This window comes from Enhydra lutris, unplaced genomic scaffold (assembly GCF_002288905.1).
Source record: "Enhydra lutris kenyoni isolate GAN:26980312 unplaced genomic scaffold, ASM228890v2 scaffoldscaffold27, whole genome shotgun sequence".
Lineage (NCBI taxonomy): Eukaryota > Metazoa > Chordata > Mammalia > Carnivora > Mustelidae > Enhydra > Enhydra lutris.
The window spans coordinates 26,956,589-26,980,586 of record NW_019154111.1 but is presented as its reverse complement, the minus strand read 5'-3'; the positions used below and the strand labels follow the sequence as shown (position 1 = coordinate 26,980,586).

Here is a 23,998-nt window from a genome sequence, read left to right as displayed (position 1 = left end):
GCTAAGGTTCCTTCTAGTCTAACATTCCAAGATTCTAAGCTGGAATTTTCACTGCATTTTCTAATAGAAATATTGTTACAAAAGGTGTGTAGTTTGTATCATTGATGGTCTTACAGTTACTGTTTAAATAGGCCTGTATAACCTGACCTAGCACCTAAGCTCCACTTACATCATTATTTTATGACCACTGGTGACTTGCAAATGAACTTGTATGTTTGCACACTGTGGACCACCAGTATTATAATACTAAAACCTCAAAGGAAAACACTAAAAAATTATTTTCTTGGGATTATGTGCATAATTAGACTTTTCCACAGATGGCCTTTTCACAGATTTCTGTCCAATCTGACATTATTACATGTCAGAAATAAAAGCAGGAAGTGCATGCTCATTAGGATCTCTTACTTTGCTAGTTCACTGGTAGGGCTTTGTGTATCACTGGAATAAAGCCTAAAGAAATCTAGATCATTGATAGAATTCAGGGCATTAAAATGCCTAAAGAACAGTCTCACTCAAATGTTTACAGACTGCCAGGACTTGACCTGCTCAGAAGCACACTAGATCATTCATTTATGAACCATATGTAGCTCTTCTAGCTCTGGTAACTTCCAATGACCAATTCTCATTATAAACAAAAGTTCCCTTGGTTAATATTCAAGTTTAAAGACATGTTTCAACATGTGGAAACTAATCAAGTATAAACAGCACTTGAACATACGATGACACATTAGTAGTGTGTTGATTTAAGTGGAACCTCTTCTTTTACAAATAAATTAATAATATTATAAAAAGGTAGAAATGGAAACAATTATATGCTAGTCAGCTTTTTCTTTAAAAAGATGTACTTGCTTAGAGCTGTACAAAATAGCATGATAAATTGTGTATTTATTTCATTTCTCCAGTGGATTTCTCCAATCTACAGTGAATGCCATTATGTAAGTGCATTCTTTGAATATCAAGAATGATGCAATGGTTGTCATGACAACTACTCATTTTATTGAATAAATTGTGGGTTGGGGGTTAAAGTGTTCTTTTAAAAAACACTTGTCAACATCTTAACTATGCCTGATAAGTCTCTTTCTATTGTCACCTATTAAACAATAACTATAAGCCATCTTTGAGGATGACTATTTAAACAGCTATTTAAAAAGCTAGGCTTGAGTTGCCAAGGGAGGAAAACTTTGAATTAAGTTTGAGAAAGGAAACACATCAACTACATTCAAAGGAACAAAAGATGCTTCTTTTTAATCTTCTAGAGTTATTGAAAAGTGTTTGTAAATCAAAAGTAACATGGTGTTACATGTTATTGTAACATATTTTGCGTCTAATCCTAAATTTAACTCACTATAAAACTAACACTAGAAGACTGCTGACTTTCAGTTTGCAATTAAGCTAAAGTGAGAGCAAGTAGAAGGCTATCCCTCATTTTGATACTCAAGAAACTTCTCCTGAGTGTGTAAAAAACTGGGAATTTCCAATGTCAAGTGACCTACAAAACAGCTCTGTTAAGAAGCCTATATTTAAAAACACCGAGGATAACTGCAGACCCCAACTATAAACGCTCCTCTAAAGGCTTCTTCCTTCGCTTCAGATCTTCCATAGGACAGGTTCCCAGCTTCACCGGCATCTGTGTCCCTAGGAGGCTCGGTGGTTACACAGACTATTCAAAGCTAAACAATATTTTGAGAACCTGCCCCAGATCTTTTCCTTCCTCACCGAAATCAAGGTTTTGGAGAATGGCGGATGGGGGTTATGAATGGCGCCCCTCCCCCCTCTAACAAGGTGAGGTCCAGTCAGCTAGAAGGCCTGCTGACTTCGCAGCCCTGGAAACCAATGCGAGGAAGCTCCAGCACTGCCTGGCTAAACCCACAGGCAAGGGGGGTCTGTCGGGGCAGCAAATCAAGAAGCCTGGTCAAGCGCAGGGAGAGAGTGGCAACTCACGCTTCCTTCGATCTTTCCCAAATGGCTTTTACCTGCCTTCGTGTTTTACCTTCACCTTTCTCGCGTTGAGCGACCTCCACCTCTTCTGGGAGGGCGCGTGTGTTTGTGTGTGTAGTGACAACAATCTTAGCACCCCGACTGGGGACAGGGGATTGGAAGGGGTGGGGACTCAGTTCCTCCACAGCCCTGGAACTCTCCTGAAGGGCCCTCGAAGAAAAAGGGGCGGGAGGAGCGCGTCTGACGCCGACTGAGGACTCGACCAAGAAGGGGGCGTCCGGGCCTGGGAGAGCGGCGCTGGCAGGGGCTGACGTGCAGCTCCTTCAGGTTGCAATGGTGGCCCCTTGGGGGAGGGGAGAGGTGACAAGGGGCTGGGGGCGATGAGGCCTCCCCTCCCCCCCTCGCTCAAGCTCGCTGTTTACCTTCCCGGTACTTCTTGCGGAGCCGCCGGTGGACGCTCTTCACCACCCCGGACAGCTTCTCCTGCTCCAGCTTCCGCTCCTGCTCCCGAGGCGGCGGAGTGCTCGGGGGCCCAGCCCCATGCCTGCGAGCACTGCTTCGGCCGCCGGCCTCCGGCTCCATATCGCTGCCGCCGCCGCTGCCGCCGCCGCCCCTCGGGCCCCGCAGACGCCTGCCTGACGGAGGAGGTGGCAGCAGCGGAGGCAGCAGGCGGGGGAGGCAGAGGAGCCAAAGCGTCGGCCTCGGAGGTGGCCCCTTTCCCAAACGCTCAAGCTGATTGGCGGACTGTGGAGGGCTGGGCGGAAACGGAAAAGGCTAAAGGCCAATGGATGGAGAGCGCCGGCGGCGCACCCGGTTGTTTGGGACCGCGAGCAGCTGGAGGAGGCGGGGGAGCTGAGGCAGTGGGAGCGCTGGGCCCAAAAGCTCCTTTCTGCTCCCCACCCCTCTCCAGATTCTGTGCGCAGGCGCTGTGAACGACGCGCTTGCGCGTCTGAGTTTGCTTAGTAGGGGCTCGGTTCTACCCCCAGCCTTTTCGCGTCTTCCGGCTTTTCCATCCTCTGAGAATTATATTCTAACGCTAAGCGGTTAGGGTCTTCTACCTGTACCCCTGCTGTACTTTGTCACTTATAGGTTCTCTTTAGCTGCATAGCGCGGGGAAGCGCTTTTGAGATGACTCGACAGCCCAGGAATTTTACACTTCGAGGGACCCAAGCACAGATGCTTTCATTGGCGGGAGCGGTCTACCAAGTAGTGACTTAATTCACCGGCCACCAGTGCTTAATGCCTTTAGTGCCAGAGCTGGGCCAAGGACATAGGAAATGGGAAAAGGAGAGAGTCAAGAAAAGCGGTAGAAGGTAATAGTGGAGAGAAAAGGAAAGATGGAGAACCCTCAACACCTGCCCTCAAGAACTTTTGTGGTGGCCCAGGTGTCACAGGGAATGTACCCTGATTTAATTTGGATCAGAACTGAGTGCTTTTAAAGTTGGGCTTGGGTGTTCTGTCCTTTAACTTGGTGGGTTAGTCTACGTGAAGTGTGCCTGAGTGGGTTTGGCAACCTATACCATCACCAGCACCCCTCCTTGCCCTTCTCTTTGGAAATTCCTGAGGAGCATGGTTGTTGATTTCCCTGCTCCCCAGAGAGATGTCGGCTGTATTAGTTCTTGAAGTTCCTGCTCGAAAGGCTGAGAGCTCTTAAAGGATTGTATTAGGTTGTAGAGTACCACCGAACTGCAGTTGTTGGTTATATGTTTGTAAAATGTTGCAAATGCTTTCTAACCAATGATTTTATGAATATAAATAAAGCTTGCATTAAGTAACTTTTATTATGCCACCTTCTCAATAATGAAGACCCTGAAGAGCATAGCATTGTACACTCTCTAGAACACAGGAAGAACAGGAGGGGAGAAATGGAGATGATCGGTGGAATATAAAGATGGAAGATGTATTCCTATCTGTGCAGTAAACACACAGATCAAATACAGATAAACTTCAAAAGAACTAATTATAATGAAGTTACACACACATGTGTAATAAATTGAGGCTATCGTGGTCTTATTTGGGGGCTTTTCATTTGGGAAGAAAGAGACGTTTTAATGAGAGTTGTTTTGGCTCTTTCCATATTTTAATATATATGGGAGGTGAAAAGATGTGCAAATATTCGGAAGTTACAACCATTGTAAAGAGGCATTACATTTCATTTGTACTGAACTGTACTAAAAAAACAAATTCTCCCTGCTACTACATGCACATGAATTTTAAAGTCCTTCTTAAAAGTAGAGGTGTATACTGAAGGAAATTTGGAAAATAGAGATCAGAGAGAAGATCTTAAGTGTTCTCATCACAAAGAAGTGGTAGTTATGTGATGGGATAGAGGTGTTAGTTAACTTGATAGTGGTAATCATTTTACATTTTACAAAAGTATCAAGTTAAGATGTTGTGCACCTTATACTTACACAATGTTAGGTGTCAATTGTATCTCAGGAAAGCGGGGCGGGGAAAGGTAGAAGTCATCTGAAAACCTACCATTGGGAGATAGCAACTGTTAACATTTTTTTTCTTTGCTTGTCTATCTTTATGGATAGACATATGGGATATTTTTGATGGATGTAAGGTAATCTATTATATGAATAGCCTTTCACTTTAGTCACCAATTCCCAACATAGTGTATGTATGTTGTTTCCAGTTTTTTCGTGTTCCAAATAATGCTGTGATGAACACCCTTGTACAGAAATGTTTGTCTATTTAATTATACATTTCACTAGGCTAAATTTCTGAAAGTCAAGTTTTTTAATCAAAGGGTCAAATTTTTAATGAAAATGTTAAAGTTTTTATTTTAAAGATTTTATTTATTTATTTGACAGAGAGATAGAGAGAACAAGTAGGCAGAATGGCAGGCAGAGGAGAGAAAGAGGAAGAAGAAGGCTCTCCACCGAGCAGGGAGCCCAATGCACAGCTCAATGCCGGGACTCTGGGATCATGACCCAAGCCGAAGGCAGACCCTTAACTGACTGAGCCACCCAGGCACCCCTTTGTTAAAGTTTTTAATATATATTGTCAAATGTCTTGTTTGAAAGGTGGTGGCAGTTTTTGTCACCTCTAGCAGTATATATGAATGTCTATTTCACTGCACCCTCATCAAATATATGTGTTACAACTGACAAAATCATTAATGAGTTTTTTTAAAGGTCTTTGTCTTTAAGAGACACGTGGAACTTTTCACTGTTTTTTAACTAGCAATTCTGGCTGGTATAATATTAACACTGAATATTAATTTAAGAACAAATAAAAGGAACTTATTCAAGACTCTCTAGTTGTCATTTTTCAAGCAAATTAAAGAGCACAATAATTTAAAGATTTTATTTATTTGTTTGACAGAGATCACAAGTAGGCAGAGAGGCAGGCAGAGAGAGAAGGGGAAGCAGGCTCCCTGCTGAGCAGAGAGCTCCATGTGGGGCTCAATCCCAGGACCCTGAGACCATGACCTGAGCTGAAGGCAGAGGCTTTAACCCATTGAGCCACCCAGGCGCCCCAAGAGTACAATAATTTAAATGTGCCTTTTGGTTTCATACGTTCCTGAGAAGCAACTCAAGAAGGAAATTGAAAAGCTGGATTCTATTCTGAATTTGCATGAATTCAAATAGGGCAAAGGCCAATATAACCAATATTGACTTTTCTTAGGAGGACTATGGCAACTGGTCGGTCATAGACCACAGTTTAAAAGGAAATTTATAACCTTCCTCTGGTGTGATTAGTAGTATTAGAAAAAGCTTTCTATCTGTTAGAGTTGCAGAAGAATGGTAATGGGATTTTCCATTTAAGTAAAATATTTGTTCCAGTTGCTGCTAAGAGGGGTTCTCTGCGGGAAGTATGTTTGGCGCCAAGGTCAACAAGCTTATTCTATGTGCAGGAAAATATCGACACCTTTGCCTCCCATGTGATGACAGGATTTCATATACCATAAATATTGGAATTAAAAAAAAAATTCTCTCATTATTTTATTTATTTTGAGATTTTATTTACTTATTTGAGAGAGGGAGAGATAGAGAGAGAGTGGGGGGTAGCAGCAGAGGGAGAGGGAGAAGGAGAGGCAAGCTCCCCCTGAGCAGGGAGCCCGATGCAGGGCTCGATCCCAGAACCTTGGGATCATGACCTGAGCCAAAGGCAGATGCTTAAGCAACTGAGCCACCTAGGTACCCTTTCATTATTATTTTAAATGGCTGTTGGAAAAAGGGATATCAGAATACAACAGTATTCACTGAGCAGGATAAACCAGTCTGGGAGGAAGAGGCATTTTTTCAAATGACTGCACTAAACCCCTGATAACTTGGTTTCTCATCCTCATTCTTTAAAACAGCACAGATTACCTCTCTTTACAGAGTTAATATGCAGAATCGTGTTAAGACCAGCGTTAACTAGAACACATGAAAACCACTAGTTAGTGCCTAATGCAATGATAAAATTTACAACATTTTTGCAATATATTAATGGAATTCATTTAATTTTCAAACTGGACTAATATAGGAAGATATCTACATAGAAAATGGGAAGTATTCTTCCAGGTGATAGATGATGTTCTTATAATGGAGCAGAGGACTTAAGAGATTTTCTGCATCCTGATTTCAGCTTTTCATTAACCACCAGGACATTAATCACTTGATTTTTCTAGGTTTATTTTTTCTTCTTTATATGTTAAATGAAGAGGTTAGATTTCACTCATGTTCTTCAATATTCTTTTTTACCATGACACACAGTAAGAAACACATTTATTTTTTTTACAAGAAAAGGTGCTCAACATCATTAATCATCAGGAAAAAAATGAAAATATTACTAAAGAATATTAGGTGGCCCCACACTCCAGAAGGACTAAAGAGGCATATTTGGGGACTACACAGCTTGGATCAACATCTAAGTCAAACCCAGCAACTACTCTATCCAGCCAAACCCCACTGACTCTGTTTCTTGGCTTACAGGGCAAATATTGGACATTAAATGTTGGAACTTCAGTCACTGTAATACTAAAATACCCACGCCTCCACACTCTACCTTAACAAACCAAAAGATTCCCTGCAGCTTCTGCTTCATTGTTTTGCACTTCTCTGAATAGACAGTTCACTCCAGAGATTATAGTTAGCAGAGTCTAAGTCTCTTATCTAGGCTTGCATTCATGCCAGAGGAAATGTCCCAAATGTAAAAATGGTGTTCAAAAGGATCTGAGTAGCTGCCATATGGCAAGGTACATCTCACAAAGTGTTCAAAAACTTAAAGTGAGACACAGTTATAGTGGTTTGGAGGTTGAAAGAGATCTTTTAAATTGGTAATGTTTTCCAAATTTTAGGCCAATATTCAAGAGTGGACCATAAAAGCAATGTAGTGTGCTCCACAGTTTTAAAAACTAAAATGGAACTGAAAATACCACCACCTATTATTGCACTTAATGAAGGTAAGTATTGTCTGGTGGAACTTGTGTCCTAATTACATGTAAGTGTCTATATTTATATATGTATAGTATATGTTTAAGTGTCCTGAGCCCACAATGTAAAATGTAAAGATAAAAACGTAGATCAATGGAATAGAAGAGAAGCTCAGAAATAGACCCACGCTTGTATAGACAACTGATTTTTTTCACAAAGTTGCAAAGACACTTAGTAGAGAAAGTATAGTTTTTTTCAATAAATGATGCTGGAACAAGTGGACATTTATATGCAAAAAAAAAAAAAAAGGGAATTCAGCCCATGTCTCATGCCATATATGAAAATTAACTCAAAATGGAACACAGACCTAAATATAAAACCTAAAAGTTCTGGAGGAAAACCTTTTTGACCTTGTGTTAGGCATGTATCTTTTAGAGATGACATAAAGTATAACTCACAATAGAAAAAATAACTTGGATTTACAAAAATTAGACTTGCCTTTCTTCAAAAGACACTGCTAAGGGAATCAGAAGACAAGCCACTGAGTGGGAGAAAACATTTGAAATTATTACGTCTCATAAAAGGCTTATATATATAAATATATAAAGAACTCTCAAAACTGAATGATAAGAAAACAGATAACTTCCCTCCTTCACCAAAGGGGAAGAAGATATGAAAAACTTCCCCAAAGATGATGTACAGACAGCAAAAAGTACACGAAAAAGTGCTTAATATTATTAGTCACTAGGAAAAAAACAAATTAAAAGCACATGAGTTACACTTCACACCTATTTGAATATCTAAATTAAGAAGACAGGCCATACAAAGTACTGGCTGGAACCTAGAGGTAAGGGAACTCTCCTACAGTTCAGGTGCAAATGTTAAATGACACAACCACTTTGGAAAACAGTTTGGCAGTCTCTTAAAAAAGTTCAACATACACCTACCATATGATTCAGCCATCCCACTCCTAAGTATTTACACAAGACTAATGGAAGTGTGTGTATATATATACTTTATAAATGTGTGTGTATGTGTGTGTGTGTGTGTGTATAAAGGTTTACAGTAGCTACGTCTGAAACAGCCCCAAACTGAAAACAACCCAAACGTCTATCAACAGATGAATGAAAAACTGTGGCCTAACCATACAATAGAATACTAGTCAACAATAACAAAAAATAAACTGTTGATTCACATGACAACATGAATTAATCTCAAAATAATTAATGCTGGATGTCAGAGTCAGACAAAAAACAATAATATACTATACGGTTTTTACCTATGTAAAACTTCAGAAAGCAAATTAGTCTATAGTAGCAAAATGTACATATGAAGGTTATGGAGGTGGGGTAAGGAGAAGTGGGTAGGAGGGATTGACAAGGGGCAAGAGGAAACTTTTGTAAGTTTTTAATATCTTGATTTTTGTAAGAGTTTTATGAGTTTAAATTTATCAAAATTTATCAAATGGTACCCTTCAAATGTATACATTTTATTATACCTCAGTAAAGCTGTTAAAAATAATAAATTTAGCATCTATTATATGCCAGGCATTGTGGCTTCAATGGAAAACCAAAGACATTGTGTGTGTGTGTGTGTGTGTGTGTGTGTATGATTTTATTTTATTTATTTGGCAGAGGAGAGAGCACAAGCAGGGGGAGGAGCAGGCAGAGGGAGAAGCGGGCTCCCCACGGATTGGGGAGCCTGATGCAGGGCTCAATCCAGGATCCTGGGACCGTGACCTGAGCCAAAGTTGGACACTTAATGGCCTAAGCCACCCAGACACCCCAATATTATTTATATTCTTATAAAGTTGACAATTACTTGTAATAGGACACAGACCAGTGAAATTCTAATTTTTTACTATTTATAAAACAGGGATGCCTGGGTGGCTCAGTTGGTTGGGCGGCTGCCTTCGGCTCAGGTCATGATCCCGGTGTTCTGGGATCGAGTTCCGCATCGGGCTCCTTGCTCAGCGGGGAGCCTGCTTCTCCCTCTGCCTCTGCCTGCCTCTCTGTCTGCCTGTGCTCGCTCGTGCTCTCTCTCTCTAACAAATAAATAGATAAAATCTTTAAAAAACAAAACAAAAAAACAAAGTAAGTGGAAATTTGATACAGACTGGTTACCTCTTTTGCTACCTAAATCAGCTAAGTGATCAACTTAGTGTGAAAATAACAAGGACTATTTGTTAACCGAGAAGATATGTAAAAATAAAAGAAAGAGATAACAAATAATTATTGAATTTTAGTTTCTTACCAATGCCTGTGACTCTAAAACAGAAAATGATAAGCAACATTTTAAATTCTTAATGTGTCCTAATTCCAAATAGTTGATAGTTACAGGAACTAAAAATATTACTTTGATTTTTGTGCTAGGTTAAAATATGTGCTACTTAATTGTAGGAGGATATGTTTTTTAAAGAAAATTTCCCATTGAGGTTTCATACCAGTTCAAGAGAACTAGCGGTAAACTAGTTGAAGAGAAATATATTTTTTTGTTTCATTCTTTGATTCACTTTATATGTTTGAGGAAAAGCACCAGATGGAGAAAGGCTTTTGTTAGTTATTTAGAAATAGTTATCTGCCAAGTTGATCTCAACCTATAGTAAACTGGCATATGAGATAGTAATTAACTTTTATCAATTGAAAAAAAATATCTGGGGTGCCTGGCTAGCTCAGTCAGTAGAACATGTCACTCTTGATCTCGGAATTGTAGGTTCAACTCCCATGCTGAATGTAAAGATTACTTAAAAATAAAATCTTAAAAACAAAAATAAACAAAAATGTGATTTTACGTATTTTTTTCTTTCTTCTTTATTACATACCTGCTCCTACCCCCCATCTTTTCAGCGCTTGCATCTTAAAGATATTCCTATCTTACTTTGTTAAAAGATAAATAACATTAAAAGGGACACTTTGAACTTTTTGTAAAAAGCAAATTAACCAGTCATTATATGACACGGATTTTTAGCATAAATACGTATGGTAAAGGGGAAGAGAAAACAAAGTTGGGAATGTGAATAATAGTGAAGCAAGAGGTCCTCACAGATAAACTTTGCTTATGTCACACTTTTAAACCATCTGAAGAAAAAAGGCACTTATTCACACCAAAATTTTGTGATTTAAAACAGTATTAATCATTTATTTGCTCAAATTTCTGAAATTAAGGCAGGGCTCAGTAATGGTATTAGGTGGGTAACTCAACCGATCCTAGAAGACCACTTCCAAGATGGTCTCACTCGAATTGCTGGTACCGAGGTGCCTGCCTGTTTCAGTTGGGAGCTTGGGTCAAATGGCCTCAGCTCTCTACCTGACCTCTCCACATATGTTGGACTTCTTACAACATGGTATGTTCACTTACAGCATGAAAGTTTACTAACTCCCCTCAGAGCACAAGACACTTCTGGCCTTTTTGTGGCCAGACTTGCCTAACAAGTCTAAGCAGTTCTACCTCTCCTTTAGGTCATCAAATTGTCTCCTCTACCTCTAATCCCTTCCCCAGGCCTTTTTGTTAACTCGCCTCTTATATTTCTCCCCCCATGATCCAGCACAAGGAGCACTTCCTTCATGAGATTTTTCTATTTATTCTATATTGTTATGGTAGCCTTCCCTTTTGAAATCTGATAGCTCTTAGTACCTATGCTATTCATTTCTCACTGAAAATGTGCTATTTTATATTATCATTATTTTCCTATGAATGGCTTGTCCTATCTCCTCAACCCATGGTATGGTTCTTGAGGACACAAACCAAGGTCTGTATCTCTGTATCAGTGCCCACCATCTAGTGTGTGCTAATTAAATGTTGATAGGGAAGGTAGTTGTACACTAGGGCATTTGGGTTCCTTTTCAGAAGGTATTATTCCATTTGAAGTGATATATGTCTGGAAATTGCATAGATGCTTTTAAAAGTGTATTTGAGAAGAGTATTTGCCTATACTACCAAAGAAGAACTTAAATTACTCATTAAGCATAATGAATTCAGAGCGTTTATTTTACTACATTTTTTAAATCTTTTTTTTTTTTTCACTTCATATCTCTTGGTCTTTTCTCACTGATCCAAATAAGTAAAGGCTTTTTAGAATGTTCAGCATCAGTGAGGTAAGTCTAGAAAATGCAAAGATAAAACTAGTTAGCATGGAAATAATGAATATAAATGTTTATAAACCTAATTGTCTTCGACTGGAAGAGAGGACTAGAGGAACTTTAATGGTATTCCTTTTCTGAACTACATTAGCTCTAGCAACACAGCCATTGACTCGTTTTGTACTCTACTGCTTTGCCACTATTGTGATTCAAAGAGTAGTAAACATACCATTGCAATGAGAGAGGAAAACAGGTGCAAACAGAAACTTGACATGGAATACAAAGGATTTGTGAAACAGTGTATTTAATCCAAAAAAAAAAAAAAGTCTCTGTTTACAGATGTGTCAGCATCTTCAAAAGTAGTTTTCTTTTCGGGACACTGCAGTGATTTCAGTTTGAAGAAGTTTCTGAACTTTTAACTTAAGGTAATGAGCCGGTTAATAGGAGACTGGGTTTTGCGTAGGAAGCAATTATCCAAATAGATGGGAAACTTGAGAAAATGAGCAAAGCATTAATGAGATTGGCAAAAAGGTCATGTATCTGAGAGCCGAGATGGAGTAAAAAGGAATGATGGTGGAAGAAATCATTAAAGACAATGGCATGAAAATAAAGATGAGACACAATATCATTGGATCTGTTTCTCTAACAGGCCACAGAATTATCCCACTTAAAAATAAGGTGATTTCTAGATATCTGTGGTCAGGAAACCATGCTTCATTTGGGAGCTTTATCAATAATTTAGTTTTAGTCCAACCCAACACTGTGATAAAATGTTTTAATAGCATAAGTTATTATATACTGATATATATACGAGTTTATACACAACTTTCTGGAAGGGCAGGTCATAAGTGCTGCTTCTACTTCCTCTTCTCTCAGTGGCTTCTCAATCTGCCACAATCTGGCCTCCATCTCCGCTCTGCTGAAACTGCTCTGAGAAGGGCAACAATGATGTGACTGTCAAGTACATTAGCCTCGTTTCAGCCCTCTGCCTGCTTTTCCTCCCAGCATAATTTGATACTGATGGTTGTTTCCACCTTGTAAATCTCTTTCTTGACCTCAAAGCCATGCTTATCTCTTATTCTTCCTGTATGGCTCTGATGGCTCTTTATAGTTTTTCCTTGTTTCATCTCTGCTACTGGAGTTTTCCAAGAGAATCACCTTACATGATTTTCCTGACTGACTGCATGCAATCCTAAAGTTCTATTACCCATGTTCTTCTCAAATACTGATTTCTCAACTCTTTTTTTCCTTCTTTCTTAAGACTTTATTTATTTGACAGAGAGAGATCACAAGTAGGCAGAGAGGCAGGCAGAGAGAGAGGAAGGGAAGCAGACTCCCTGCCGAGTAGGGAGGCCAATGCGGGACTTGATCCCAGGACCCTGGAATCATGACCTGAGCTGAAGGCAGAGGCTTTAACCCACTGAGCCACCCAGGTGCCCCACTCTCTCAACTCTTTCTTGAGCTTTCAATATGTCATTGGATTTACAGTATCTCCTCATTCTCTATGTTGTCCCCTCAGACCTTTTTGTTTCTTTTCCTGTTTTACATGTCTCCATTATCAGCCATCCTATTTACTCTATTGTCGAAGCTAGAAATCTTGGAATAATCTTTTCTTTTTCACCTTTCCTCGCTGCCTATATATTAAGTCTGGTCCATTCAATGTCTGAAATGTGTCTGGTATCTGTCTATGCTTTTCCATTACTGCTGCTATTGCTATCCCAAACAAGGTTCTTACTATTTTTTACTCGTAATTTTTCTTAGTAGTTTCCTAACTGGACTACCACTCTGAATCTAATTAGTCTCTGTTCCTTATCTATTCTTTATGTTGCTGCTGGGGTTACTTTTTAAATGAGCAGTTTGATAATATTACTTCCATGTTTTTTAAAAAAATCTTCCTGTGTCTTCATGGTTTGAGAACTGCCTGCCTGACTTCTAAAAAAATTATCTTTTATGAGTTTGAATGCTGATCCACAGAAGTGGATCTCTGTGATAAGAAAAATTTTTAGTTTTCTGAGTTTTTGAAACATCTGAAAAGCAACTTTTGGTTTTCTGAATGGCTGCCTTGGGATTTTACAGAATGACAGCCCTCCTCACACCCAGAGTCTGAACATTTAAATAGGATTTGAGTTTAGGATTTCTGCCAAAAGTTCTTGCTTTGTTTTCCTGGGGTACCATTTAGAGGAAAGCCCCCAGAAGTTAGTAACCTCCAACCCAAACACCTTGTAAGTCATAGGTGTTTGCTACCTTGCTCTCTATCTCTTTCTCACTCATGATCTGTAACAGAGGACTGCCTTTCCCCAGTCACGGCAGCCCCACTACCCGCACCCCCTGCCCCCCACCCCCGCCTACCTATTTCTGGAATTTGTAAAAAAACAAGTCTGTAACTTTACTTCTTATGTGTGGGTGTATTGAAACTGTGCTTTCAATCAAAACAACCCCAGGTTTTGCACTTTCCCAAAGTAGGGGTTTGGAACAGACACCTGAACGGGGCCAATCACTCTCCTCCTATAAAAACTATACCTATGAGCTATGTGCGCACTATACTTTAATACTGTAAAATGGAAATGAAATAAACAGGCTGAGAAATCTATTTATATATATTAAATATATATATAAATTGTGTCATGCCATTTTATTGATGAAAATCATTTAAGAGATTCATATTGCCCTTATAAAATCCAAACTCTCTACCATAGGCTACCAGGCTGTGAATTTAATACTTCTTACTGAATTATTCCTTTTTTTCCACTTTCAACTTGTTCTACTTTCTGTTTATGTTCCAGCCACTGAATTCTTTGGGACCCTTAACCACGCCAAATTTTTTCCAAACATGAGTATTTTGAACATGTTTTTTCCCCTGCTAGAAACCTTTTATGCCCTTTGCATTCTTGTCATCTTCTCATCAGTAAAGTCTTAACACAAATATTTCCTCCCTAAAGATGTATTTTATGTCCATTCAATGCAAAATAGTGCCCTCCGTCTGACCAAAATTCTTTATCACATTATAACAATTTCCTTCATAATATTTATCACAAATTATTTCTTTGTTTATTAACTCACTAGACAGTAAGCTCCTTGAGGACAGGTATCACATTTGCCATATTTGCTACTACATATCCTGGCACATATTTGCATAGCACATAATAAGAGTTTAATGAATGGTTGTTGAATTAATGAATAAGTTAATGAATGTTTACGTGCTAGACTTTCTCTTCACCACTAATCCCTAATAGACTGGGAGCTTCTCCAATGCAGGCCATGTTTTATTCACATTTATATACCTTACTCTGAGCATAATTCTTGACCCATAGGAGATGCATGAAAAATTCTTAATAATTTTCAGCTAAAATTAATACAAATCGTCAAACTTTTTTTGGTAAAACAACTGCTTTGCACTGCTGTGCTGTGCACCATCTAGAGGAGTTCTGCCATTATGTATAAGACCAAAATTTTTCCTTGACTTATAATAACTAACTTATCACTCATTCCTTCATTCATCAAATTTTGAGAGCCTATTATGTCCCAGGCTCTGGGGATATAAGACTGAGCAAGGTAGAAACAAACAAACAAACAAACAAACAAACAAACAAAAATAAAAAACCCCCTGCCTGTGTGAAGTTCATATTTCAGTGAGAAAAATACCTCATATATTCTGCTTTCATTAGTGAGGCTTGGTATACAGTATTTAAATATCTGCATAGCTGATGCCAATGTACAGCTTGGGTTGAGGACCATTGTTTTAGAATGACACAATCCTTTTTTTTTTCTTTAACCATGTATCTCTAGTGACAACTTTTCCTATTAGGGTGTGTTAGCTCTTAGTGAGTCACTACAGTATTTGCTTTTTAACTTACAGATTTTAGGATAAAGGAATATACAATAAAATATGCACAAAATGCCAAGTTATAGGGATTTATTCTGCCTCACTAGGCACAGAATCCATTCCAAAGGAGTGGACAAATTTGAATTCTCTTCCACTTAGAATGTAAATTTGAGTCTTGAAGGCAAAAAGAATTTTAACAAGGAACAGAAAATATCTTTGGTAGTTTCCTTTTCCCAAGTAAACACTGTTCAGTAAGATTGGAAAATTTCTTGTTCCTTTTTTTTTTTTTTTGTATTCTTATTGCTTTCTATATTTAGTATCTATATTTTATGGCATGGAGAACTATATATAGTGATACATTTTCATGTTGAATATATATATGCAAAAGGTTCATATTCTCTGATGGTGTTGAGATACATTTTATAAGGAAGGGATCTATATAGATATTTTCTGATACCATTTTTTTGAGGTAAAATATACTTACAATCTGGTGAGTTTCAACACATGAATACGTTCATGTAAGCATTAATTCAAACAAGATAAGGAACATTTTCATCACCCTGGAAAGCTACATTGTGCCCCTTCCTGTTAGTCTCCAGTTAGCATATGTAACTGGTGTTTTGACTGTATCACTATAGTGATAGTTTTCCTGTTCTTGAGCTTCATATAAAAGGAATCATGCAATAGGTGCTCTTTTGTGTCTGCCTTCTTTCAAATGACATAATGTCTTTCATATTTATTCATGTTATACAATAGTATATTACTTTCATGTTGTTGAGTGGTATTCTATTGTGTAAATAGATCATAATTAGTTATTCACCTAATGATAGTCATTTGAGATGTTTCTTCTATTAACAATTTTTTGTTTTGTTTTTAAGATTTATTTTATTTATTTTTCAGAGAGAGAGAGAGAGAGCACAAGCATGGAGAGAGGCAGGCAGAGAGGGAAGCAGGCTCCCTACTAAGCAAGGAGCCCTATGCAGATTTAATTCCAGGGCCTTGGGACCATGACCTGAGCCGAAGGCAGACACTTAACCAACTGAGCCACCCAGGTGTCTCTAACATTTGTTTTCAAGTATTTTTGTATGCATATGTTTTAATTTCTCTTGAATAAATACTGAGGAATGGAAATGCTAGGCCATAAGATAGGTATACATTTTATTTTTAAAAAAACCTGCCAAATCTTTTTTTTACAAAGTGGCTGCATCACTGTATACTCTTATTGGCAATATCTGAAAGTTCAAGTTGCTCTACATCCTTGCTAACATTTGGTATTGTCATCTTTTAAATTTTAGCTATTTCAAAGAATATGAGAAAGTATTTCATTGTGTTTGAAATTTACCTTTTCCTGATTACTAATAAAGCTGAGCACTTTTTCATATGCTTATTGAACGTTTCAGTTCTAAAATTTTGAGGGGCACCTGGTGGTCAGTTAAGCGACAGACTCCTGATTTCAGCTTAGGTCATGACCTCAGGGTCATGAGATGGAGACCCATGTCAGGCTCTGCACTCATCAGAGAGTCTGCTTGGGATTCTCTCTCTTCTTCTCCCTCTATCCCTGTAGTCCCTGCCCCTGGGCTTTCTGTCTGTCTCTGTAATAAATAAATAAATCTTTAAAAAATTAAAAAATAAATAAATAGAATTTTCATTTTTTTTAATATAGTTTCCTTTTTTTGATAAGATTTGACCATTGTTTACTCATTTTTGATCATCTTAAGTCATGAACATCTTCATAATTATTTCTTTTAAGCCCTTGTCGGTCATCTTAACATCTAGGTCAACTTGGGATCTCTTTCTACTAAGTCTTTTTTCTTTTGACTAGGGATTATACTCTTTTGTTTCTTGGCATGTCTAGTACTTTAAGATTGTGCACTGGATATTGCAAATGATGCATTGTAAAGACTCTTGATTTCATTATAGTTCTCAAGGAAATATTTATTTTTGTGTGACCAGGCAATTTAGTTACTGTCTGATCACCATGAACTTGTGGAGGCTTGGTTTTTACACTTTGTTAGGGAAGGTTTTGCCCATAATATTAGGGATTAGTTTTGCCTTTAGTCTTAGGATATACAATTTATTCCTAAAAGTAGTCTTTATATCAACAATCATGATTGTTCTAGGATTTAAATGGAAAGCTTGAGGTGCTTACATAGCATTTCACTTTGACTTGACTCAAACTCTAAAGTCTATTTTTCGTGAGGTAGCAACAGCTGGATTCCTTGCTCACTTTGCTTCACTTTTTTTCTTTTAACCTTCTAGCTGTTGCTTTCTTCCTCGTCTCCTTGTAGCTGTCTAAAACATATGCAATTTGGGGGTTCCCCAAGGGTTTGAAGGTAGTTTATATAAAGATTTTGGAGCTTGGCCCTCTATGGCTTTTTTTTCCCCCTGGATTTATCCCCTAAATTTTCAGTTACTTTGGAAACCCCAAATTCTTTCTTCTGATACTTATGGAAGTAAGACCATGGCTTTCTCTTTATGTTCTAATTGCTTCATATCTTCACGGGGAGAATGTATAAATATGGGTCTCTTCGAGTGCCAGTTCCTTCTTCTTTCAAGTGTTGAATTCTTCCCTAGTTCCTGTTTACATTTGATCACTATACCTTGCCTTCAAATGGTGTGTGTATGTGTGTGTGTGTGTATTTTTTCAGGATTTTTGATAAATATCTATAAGAAATTTTGTCTGATACTAGCTTCTCTGAAATTACAGTACTGTTACCATTATTATAAGGACAAATTTTCCTATCAATGCTATCTTTTTATAATCCTTCTTCATGAAATAACAAGAATTGTGGAAGGCATGGTCATAGTAGAGGGAACTGAGATTATTTCAAAAAGGGAGTGGCCAAATTCTCATTTCAGTATAAATTTGCCAAAAAGGTTATGTTATAATGTTGCTATATTGCCTTTCCTGGAGATAAAGGATAAAATCATGATATAAGACTGTGGAGATGTTCCTGCTGATTAAAAATAAACTTGTGATTGTCATAATTAATGAACATCTTATGCCAATTATTTCTAACATTATTTGAAGTAGAGAAACCAATATTTTGAGGGATTTACAGTGGATATCAAGTATCATGGACTGAACTGTGTCCCCACAAAATTATTGTGTTAAATCCCTAGCCCCCAATTGTAGTTGAAGATAGGGCCTTTAAGGAGGTAATTAAGTAAATGGGATTGTAGGGGTGGAGTAATTTAGTAGGACTGGTGTCCTTATAAAAAGAGGAAGAGACACCAGAGCTCTCTGTCACTATATCACTCTTTCTTTTAATCTCTGCACACCCACACAGAGGAAGGACTTTGGAAGGACAAAGAGAAAATATGGTTCTTTGCAAGCCAGGAATAGAGCTCTTACCAGAAACTCAGTTTGCCAGCACCTTGATCATGGACTTCTGTGAGAAAATTAATTTCTGTTGTTTAAGCTATCCCATCTGTGGGACTCTGTTATGGCAGCTTGAGCAGTCTAATACATCAAAATTGAGATTTTCTTGGCTATTCGTTATTCAAGCTTTGATGTTAATTACTAAGATTTATAACTAATAGCTATTTAGAACTCTTTGACCAGAAAATACTATTTTTCCTTAAATTTTCTCTTCCTTTCCCTTTTGTTTATATTTTGAGATCATTCATATTTAGAAGATAGGACCTGGTTTTTAAGATTTCTTGAATGATTCAGAAATTCTCAAGAAACGTGGAAAATCTGAGAATGAAAAGCAGTATCTCAGTCATTGTATTTTGGAATGTGTCAGCAGGACGCCTGGGTGGCTCAGTCAGTTAAGTGTCTGCCTTCAGGTCATGATCTCAGGGTCGTGGGATCGAGTCCCATATTGTGCTCCATGCTCAGTGGGGAGTCTGCATCTCCTTCTCCCTCTGCTTCCTTCTCTTTCCTTCTTCCTCCCTGTCAAATAAATAAGTAAAATCTTTAAAAAAAACAAAAACAAAAAAAGAACAAAATAAAATGTATCTTCAAACTTACTTTGGGTTCATGTAATGTCAAATGTGCCACTCAAGTTTCTCTTCAAAGTAGGCATCACTGAACTCCAGATATTAGACAGAGTAAGGAATCTTTCACTATTTTTCCTGTGTTTACTTTTGACAAGGGGGGAAGTTTTTAGTTTTTCCAGTTTAGTTCCTGTGCGTATATTGCTAATGTTGCTAAGCAACCAAACAAGCCAAAAAACAAAACAAAATAAAACAAAAACCTGTTTTATCACTAGAATCTATAACCCAACACTATAATTGATTTTATAGAATTCTATAATAGCAGTGTATGATATTGTACTTACTCAGTGCTTCATTATATGGTGTAGCATAATGCTGACTTATTGTCAGTTTTTAACTCAGTTTTAGCAACACAAAGGAAATAGTTTTAAGAAGGGGAAAGAGGGACTTGAATGTATTAGGCAACTGCAACTTCAGGGAATGGTTATCTTATTTCATCTTTAAAATCCTAAATATTTTCTAGTAAGTTGATTGGGCTAACCACAGTGTTCATCGTAAAACATGCATTGTGATTTTGTAATTAAAGAGACCATGGCTTCATTTCTTCAGTAGCCCTGCCACCATAGTGGAAAAACCTCATATCTAGACATTTGTAGGCCAATAAGAAGTGATGTTCATTGAAAACCTGAGTTTAGGGGCGCCTGGGTGGCTCAGTGGGTTAAAGCCTCTGCCTTTGGCTCAGGTCATGATTCCAGGATCCTGGGATCGAGCCCTGCATCGGGCCCTCTGCTCGGCGGGGAGCCTGCTTCCTCCTCTCTCTCTCTCTCTCTGCTTCTCTGCCTATTTGTGATCTCTGTCTGTCAAAATAAATCAATGAAATCTTAAAAAAAAAAAAAAAAACCTGAGTTTAGATATGCAGGGTGAAAGGGGAGATGCATTTGGTGGCTAACATTTGCTAAGCCACAGTATTAACTGATGATATTACCATGGAATACCATAAATGGGTACTAAAATCTTCTCTAATTAGATTTTAGATTATATATTTTAGCATCCCTATTTTATTATTTTTTAAAATTTATTTATTTATTTATTTGAGAGAGAGAGAGAAAGGGAGAGAATAGAGGGAGAAGACAACTCCCGGCTGAGCAAGGATCCTGATGTGGACTCGATTCCAATACCCTGGGATCATGACCTGAGCCGAAGGCAGACGCTTAACTTCCTGAGCCACCCAATGCCCCTGGCATCCCTGTTTTATAGATGAAGAAAAGTTCATAGAAACTGATTATAGGGATTCCCCAAAGAAGTGAGAAAACATTTTAAATCATCTTTTATTTCCCCATATCTCAATTCAATGGTAAACATGCCTCTTTGATAAATCATTTCTCTAAGCATATCATATCCCATGTACATAGAAACTCAGAAAGAGCCCTCTGTTTGCAAATGGGTAATGTTTGTTTCTGGTACTTGAACTAAACACACACACACACACTACACTATGAGAGTAAGAAATGAGAAGTAAGAGTGAGAAGTGGGGTTTCAATGACAGTGCGGACTGGATAGCAGAAATACCTTGAGTTTTAGAGAGAGATACTAAAAAGCTCAATACAAAACATATGGTCAAAGAAAACAAGAAAATGCCAAGCTAAATCTTTTAAAATTTAATCAGCAACATTCAACAATGTTTAGACTATTCTAAGTTATTGTATATCTTAACTAAGTTACTTTGCACCTTGCATGGCTCTAACAGATGTTAGTTTCATAAATAGTTCGGCAGGTATAAAACCTTTGCTTTTGCTGGGTACCATGCATCATACTATTACCATACTTTCTGATGCTATCGAACCAACTAAGTTATTTGGATGCAGTACTATTCGTGTTCTTTGGGGATTACCAGAAAGTATTAAGTGTATCAAACTGAAAAATTATCTGGGTTTTGAGATGGAAGAATCCACTTTACAGTCTCATTTACTTATGGACCTATCTGTTTGTTGACAATTCATGTAAAGTTGAAAAAAAAGGATAGGGAAGGAAGTCAACAGTTTTAGCGTTAGAAGCAAAATTATTATTCAAAGAATGATCTGTGAAAAGGATGTTTCTCGTATAGTCCCAATAGTCCATTTTTCTTTTGTTCCCTTGCCTAAGGAGATATATCTGTAAAGGTGCTTGCTGCTAAAGCTGATGTCTGAGTTTACTGTCTGTTTTCTTTTGGGAGTTTCATGACTTCAGATTTCACATATTGGTCTTTTTTAAAAATTTTTTATTTTTTATAAACATATAATATATTTTTATCCCCAGGGGTACAGGTCTGTGAATCGCCAGGTTTACACACTTCACAGCACTCACCATAGCACATACCCTCCCCAATGTTCACATATTGGTCTTTAATCCATTTTAGTTTCTTTTTGTGTATGGTGTGACAAAGTGGTCCAGTTTCATTCTTTTGCATGTAGCTGACCAGTTTTCCCAACATCATTTGTTGAAGAAACTCTTTTTCCCCATTGCATATGCTTGTGTCCTTTGTTAAAGATTGATTCACCATATAAGTGTGGACTTATTTCTGGGCTTTTTTATTCTGTTCCATTCATCTATGTGTCTATTTTTGTGCCACTACCATACTGTTTTGATTATTATAGTTTTGCAGTATATTTTGGACTCTGGGATTATGTTAGCTCCATCATAGTAAATGAAATAGGTCACATAGAAAGACAAATATCATAGATTTCACTTACATGTGAATCTAAAAAGTAAAACAAACAACTACAAAACAGACTTTTAACCTCAGAGAAGAAATTGGTGGTTGCCAGAGGAGAGGTGGGTACAGGGATGTGTGCAAAATAGATGAAGGGCATTAAAAGATACAAACTTATAAAATAAGTCATGAAGATGAGAAGTACCACGTGAGAAATTTACTCAATAGTATTGTAATAACATTGATGACAAATAGTGACTATACTTACTGTGGTAAGCATTGAGTAACGTATAGAATTGTTGAATCACTATGTTTTACACCTGAAACTAACAGAACATTTTATGTCAACTATAGTTCTATAATTTGAAATAAAAGATAAAAAGGAAAAGATGATTCAGGAATGGCTCAATCAGCACAAGATCTTAAGAGTTCCTAATTTTATATGGTGATCTCATATAGATCAAAGACAAGTAAGAAACTGTAATCCAGAATATAAAAGAGAATGTATAAAAGAGATAGGATTTTTGTTGTTGATTTTGTTGTTGTTAAAAAATGTCAAAGAGTTAATTTTTCTCTTCCTTAGGGCAGTTATCTAGATCTGAACAATGGAGCTTGAAATTTCCATCTAGATTTTATTTCAAATTTACCATACTTTGCTGCTAAAATGTTAGATTTTCCAGACTGTTTCAGAGAAAACTTTAGTGAATCAGACAATTGAATGAGGAAGTTGTGTAGTGTCTTTGGGGAGAAATGGTTCAAGTCAGGAAGTCTGGGTTTTGGATTCAACTTTGACACTAACTTTTTGGGTATCTGAGCAACTTACTAAATTTTTCTGAAATCCTCTAAAAATAGGATATTGAAGCAGATGTCTCTGAGGTCTTTAGCAGATTTTGTATTTCTAATAATTGTTAGGCTTCTGTTTTTACAGCTATCCTGTGATCTTGGAGCACATGTGCAATTCATGGCAAATTGTAGAGTGAACTATATTCAGATGAAAAGAATTAAATTTGGTTGGTAATTTTTCCAAGCCAAAGAGTTAATTTACAATGTAGAGCATGGTGTCTTTCTGCGGATCAAAGAATATGATATTAATGTTTTGAGTTAGAGTTTTGTTAAGGACACTATATACAAGCCTGAGAAATGCTGAGTATTTTTAAAATGTGTAATGCTAGAGTGATACCAAGGCTAAAATCATCCATCAAATACACAGAAGATTTAGATTTACAGAGACTGGGTATTCAAATTTATGTGAACTATTCTTTTTTTTTTTTTTTAGGTTTATTTATTTATTTTAGAGAGAATTTATGCATGCAAGCTGGGGGAAGGCCAGAGGAAAAAGGAGAATCTCAGGCAGACTCCCTGCTGAGTGCTCAAGGCTTGATCCCATGACCTTGAGATCCTGACCTGAGCCAAAACCAAGAGTTGGATGCTCAACCAACTGAACTGGCCCTTATGTGAACTATTCTTGACATTACCTTGAATGTTAAGTAAAAAAATCCTTTTAAGTAGATCTAAAGGGGATGAAATTCCAAGTGTCGACTAACAAATGATACAAAGGATTAGATGTCTTAAATTTTTGTACAGGAAATTAAAAAGTGACTCCCCAAAGGTAAAACTGGCAATAAAGTAATCTCGTCCAAATGTGCAACTATTATTTCAGATAATCCAGGTAGGCTGATATTGCTACATTTGGACAAGTGGAATGAAAATAGAGAAACTTACCTTATAAAGAACTCTACTTTGACTGAATTTGGAATATTTTGCAGTCAGCAGATTGTGTCACAGCTTTTAGGATATGTCCATATGATAATACACCTGACAAAGAGGCTTAATGGGTGGAGAATTGGGAATATAATAGTGACCTCAGATGACACAAGAAGGGTGGGGTAGAAAACTCTGTAAGCTTGCTAAAGAAATATAAAAACCCACATCAATGCCATGATTAAGTTGTATATCTCAAATTCTACATTTGTACTTCTGGGATCCAGGTATGATAATTAGGAGGGAGAATATGATGCTTAGTTTGTTTCTAAGTTTTTGCCTTCTCAAAGCTCCTACCCTTCTCACTCCATTATAAATTTTTGTGAATTAATATAAGTAATTTAATCATTTATAGTAATTCATTTTTGGGGTAGATATGTAGAGTGACCTCCAGTAA

General features: G+C 37.5%; 1 protein-coding gene across 1 annotated transcript in view; it reads right to left on the bottom strand.

Annotated features, from left to right (window-relative positions):
• The window catches only part of LOC111151958 (base methyltransferase of 25S rRNA 2 homolog), a 108,018-nt gene extending 105,067 nt beyond the window's left edge, over positions 1-2,951 (bottom strand). The window contains 2 exon segments of the mRNA XM_022510203.1: positions 2,361-2,561; positions 2,564-2,951. Coding sequence (XP_022365911.1) covers positions 2,361-2,561; positions 2,564-2,951 — 589 coding nt within the window.
• Between the last annotated feature and the right edge of the window lie 21,047 nt (positions 2,952-23,998).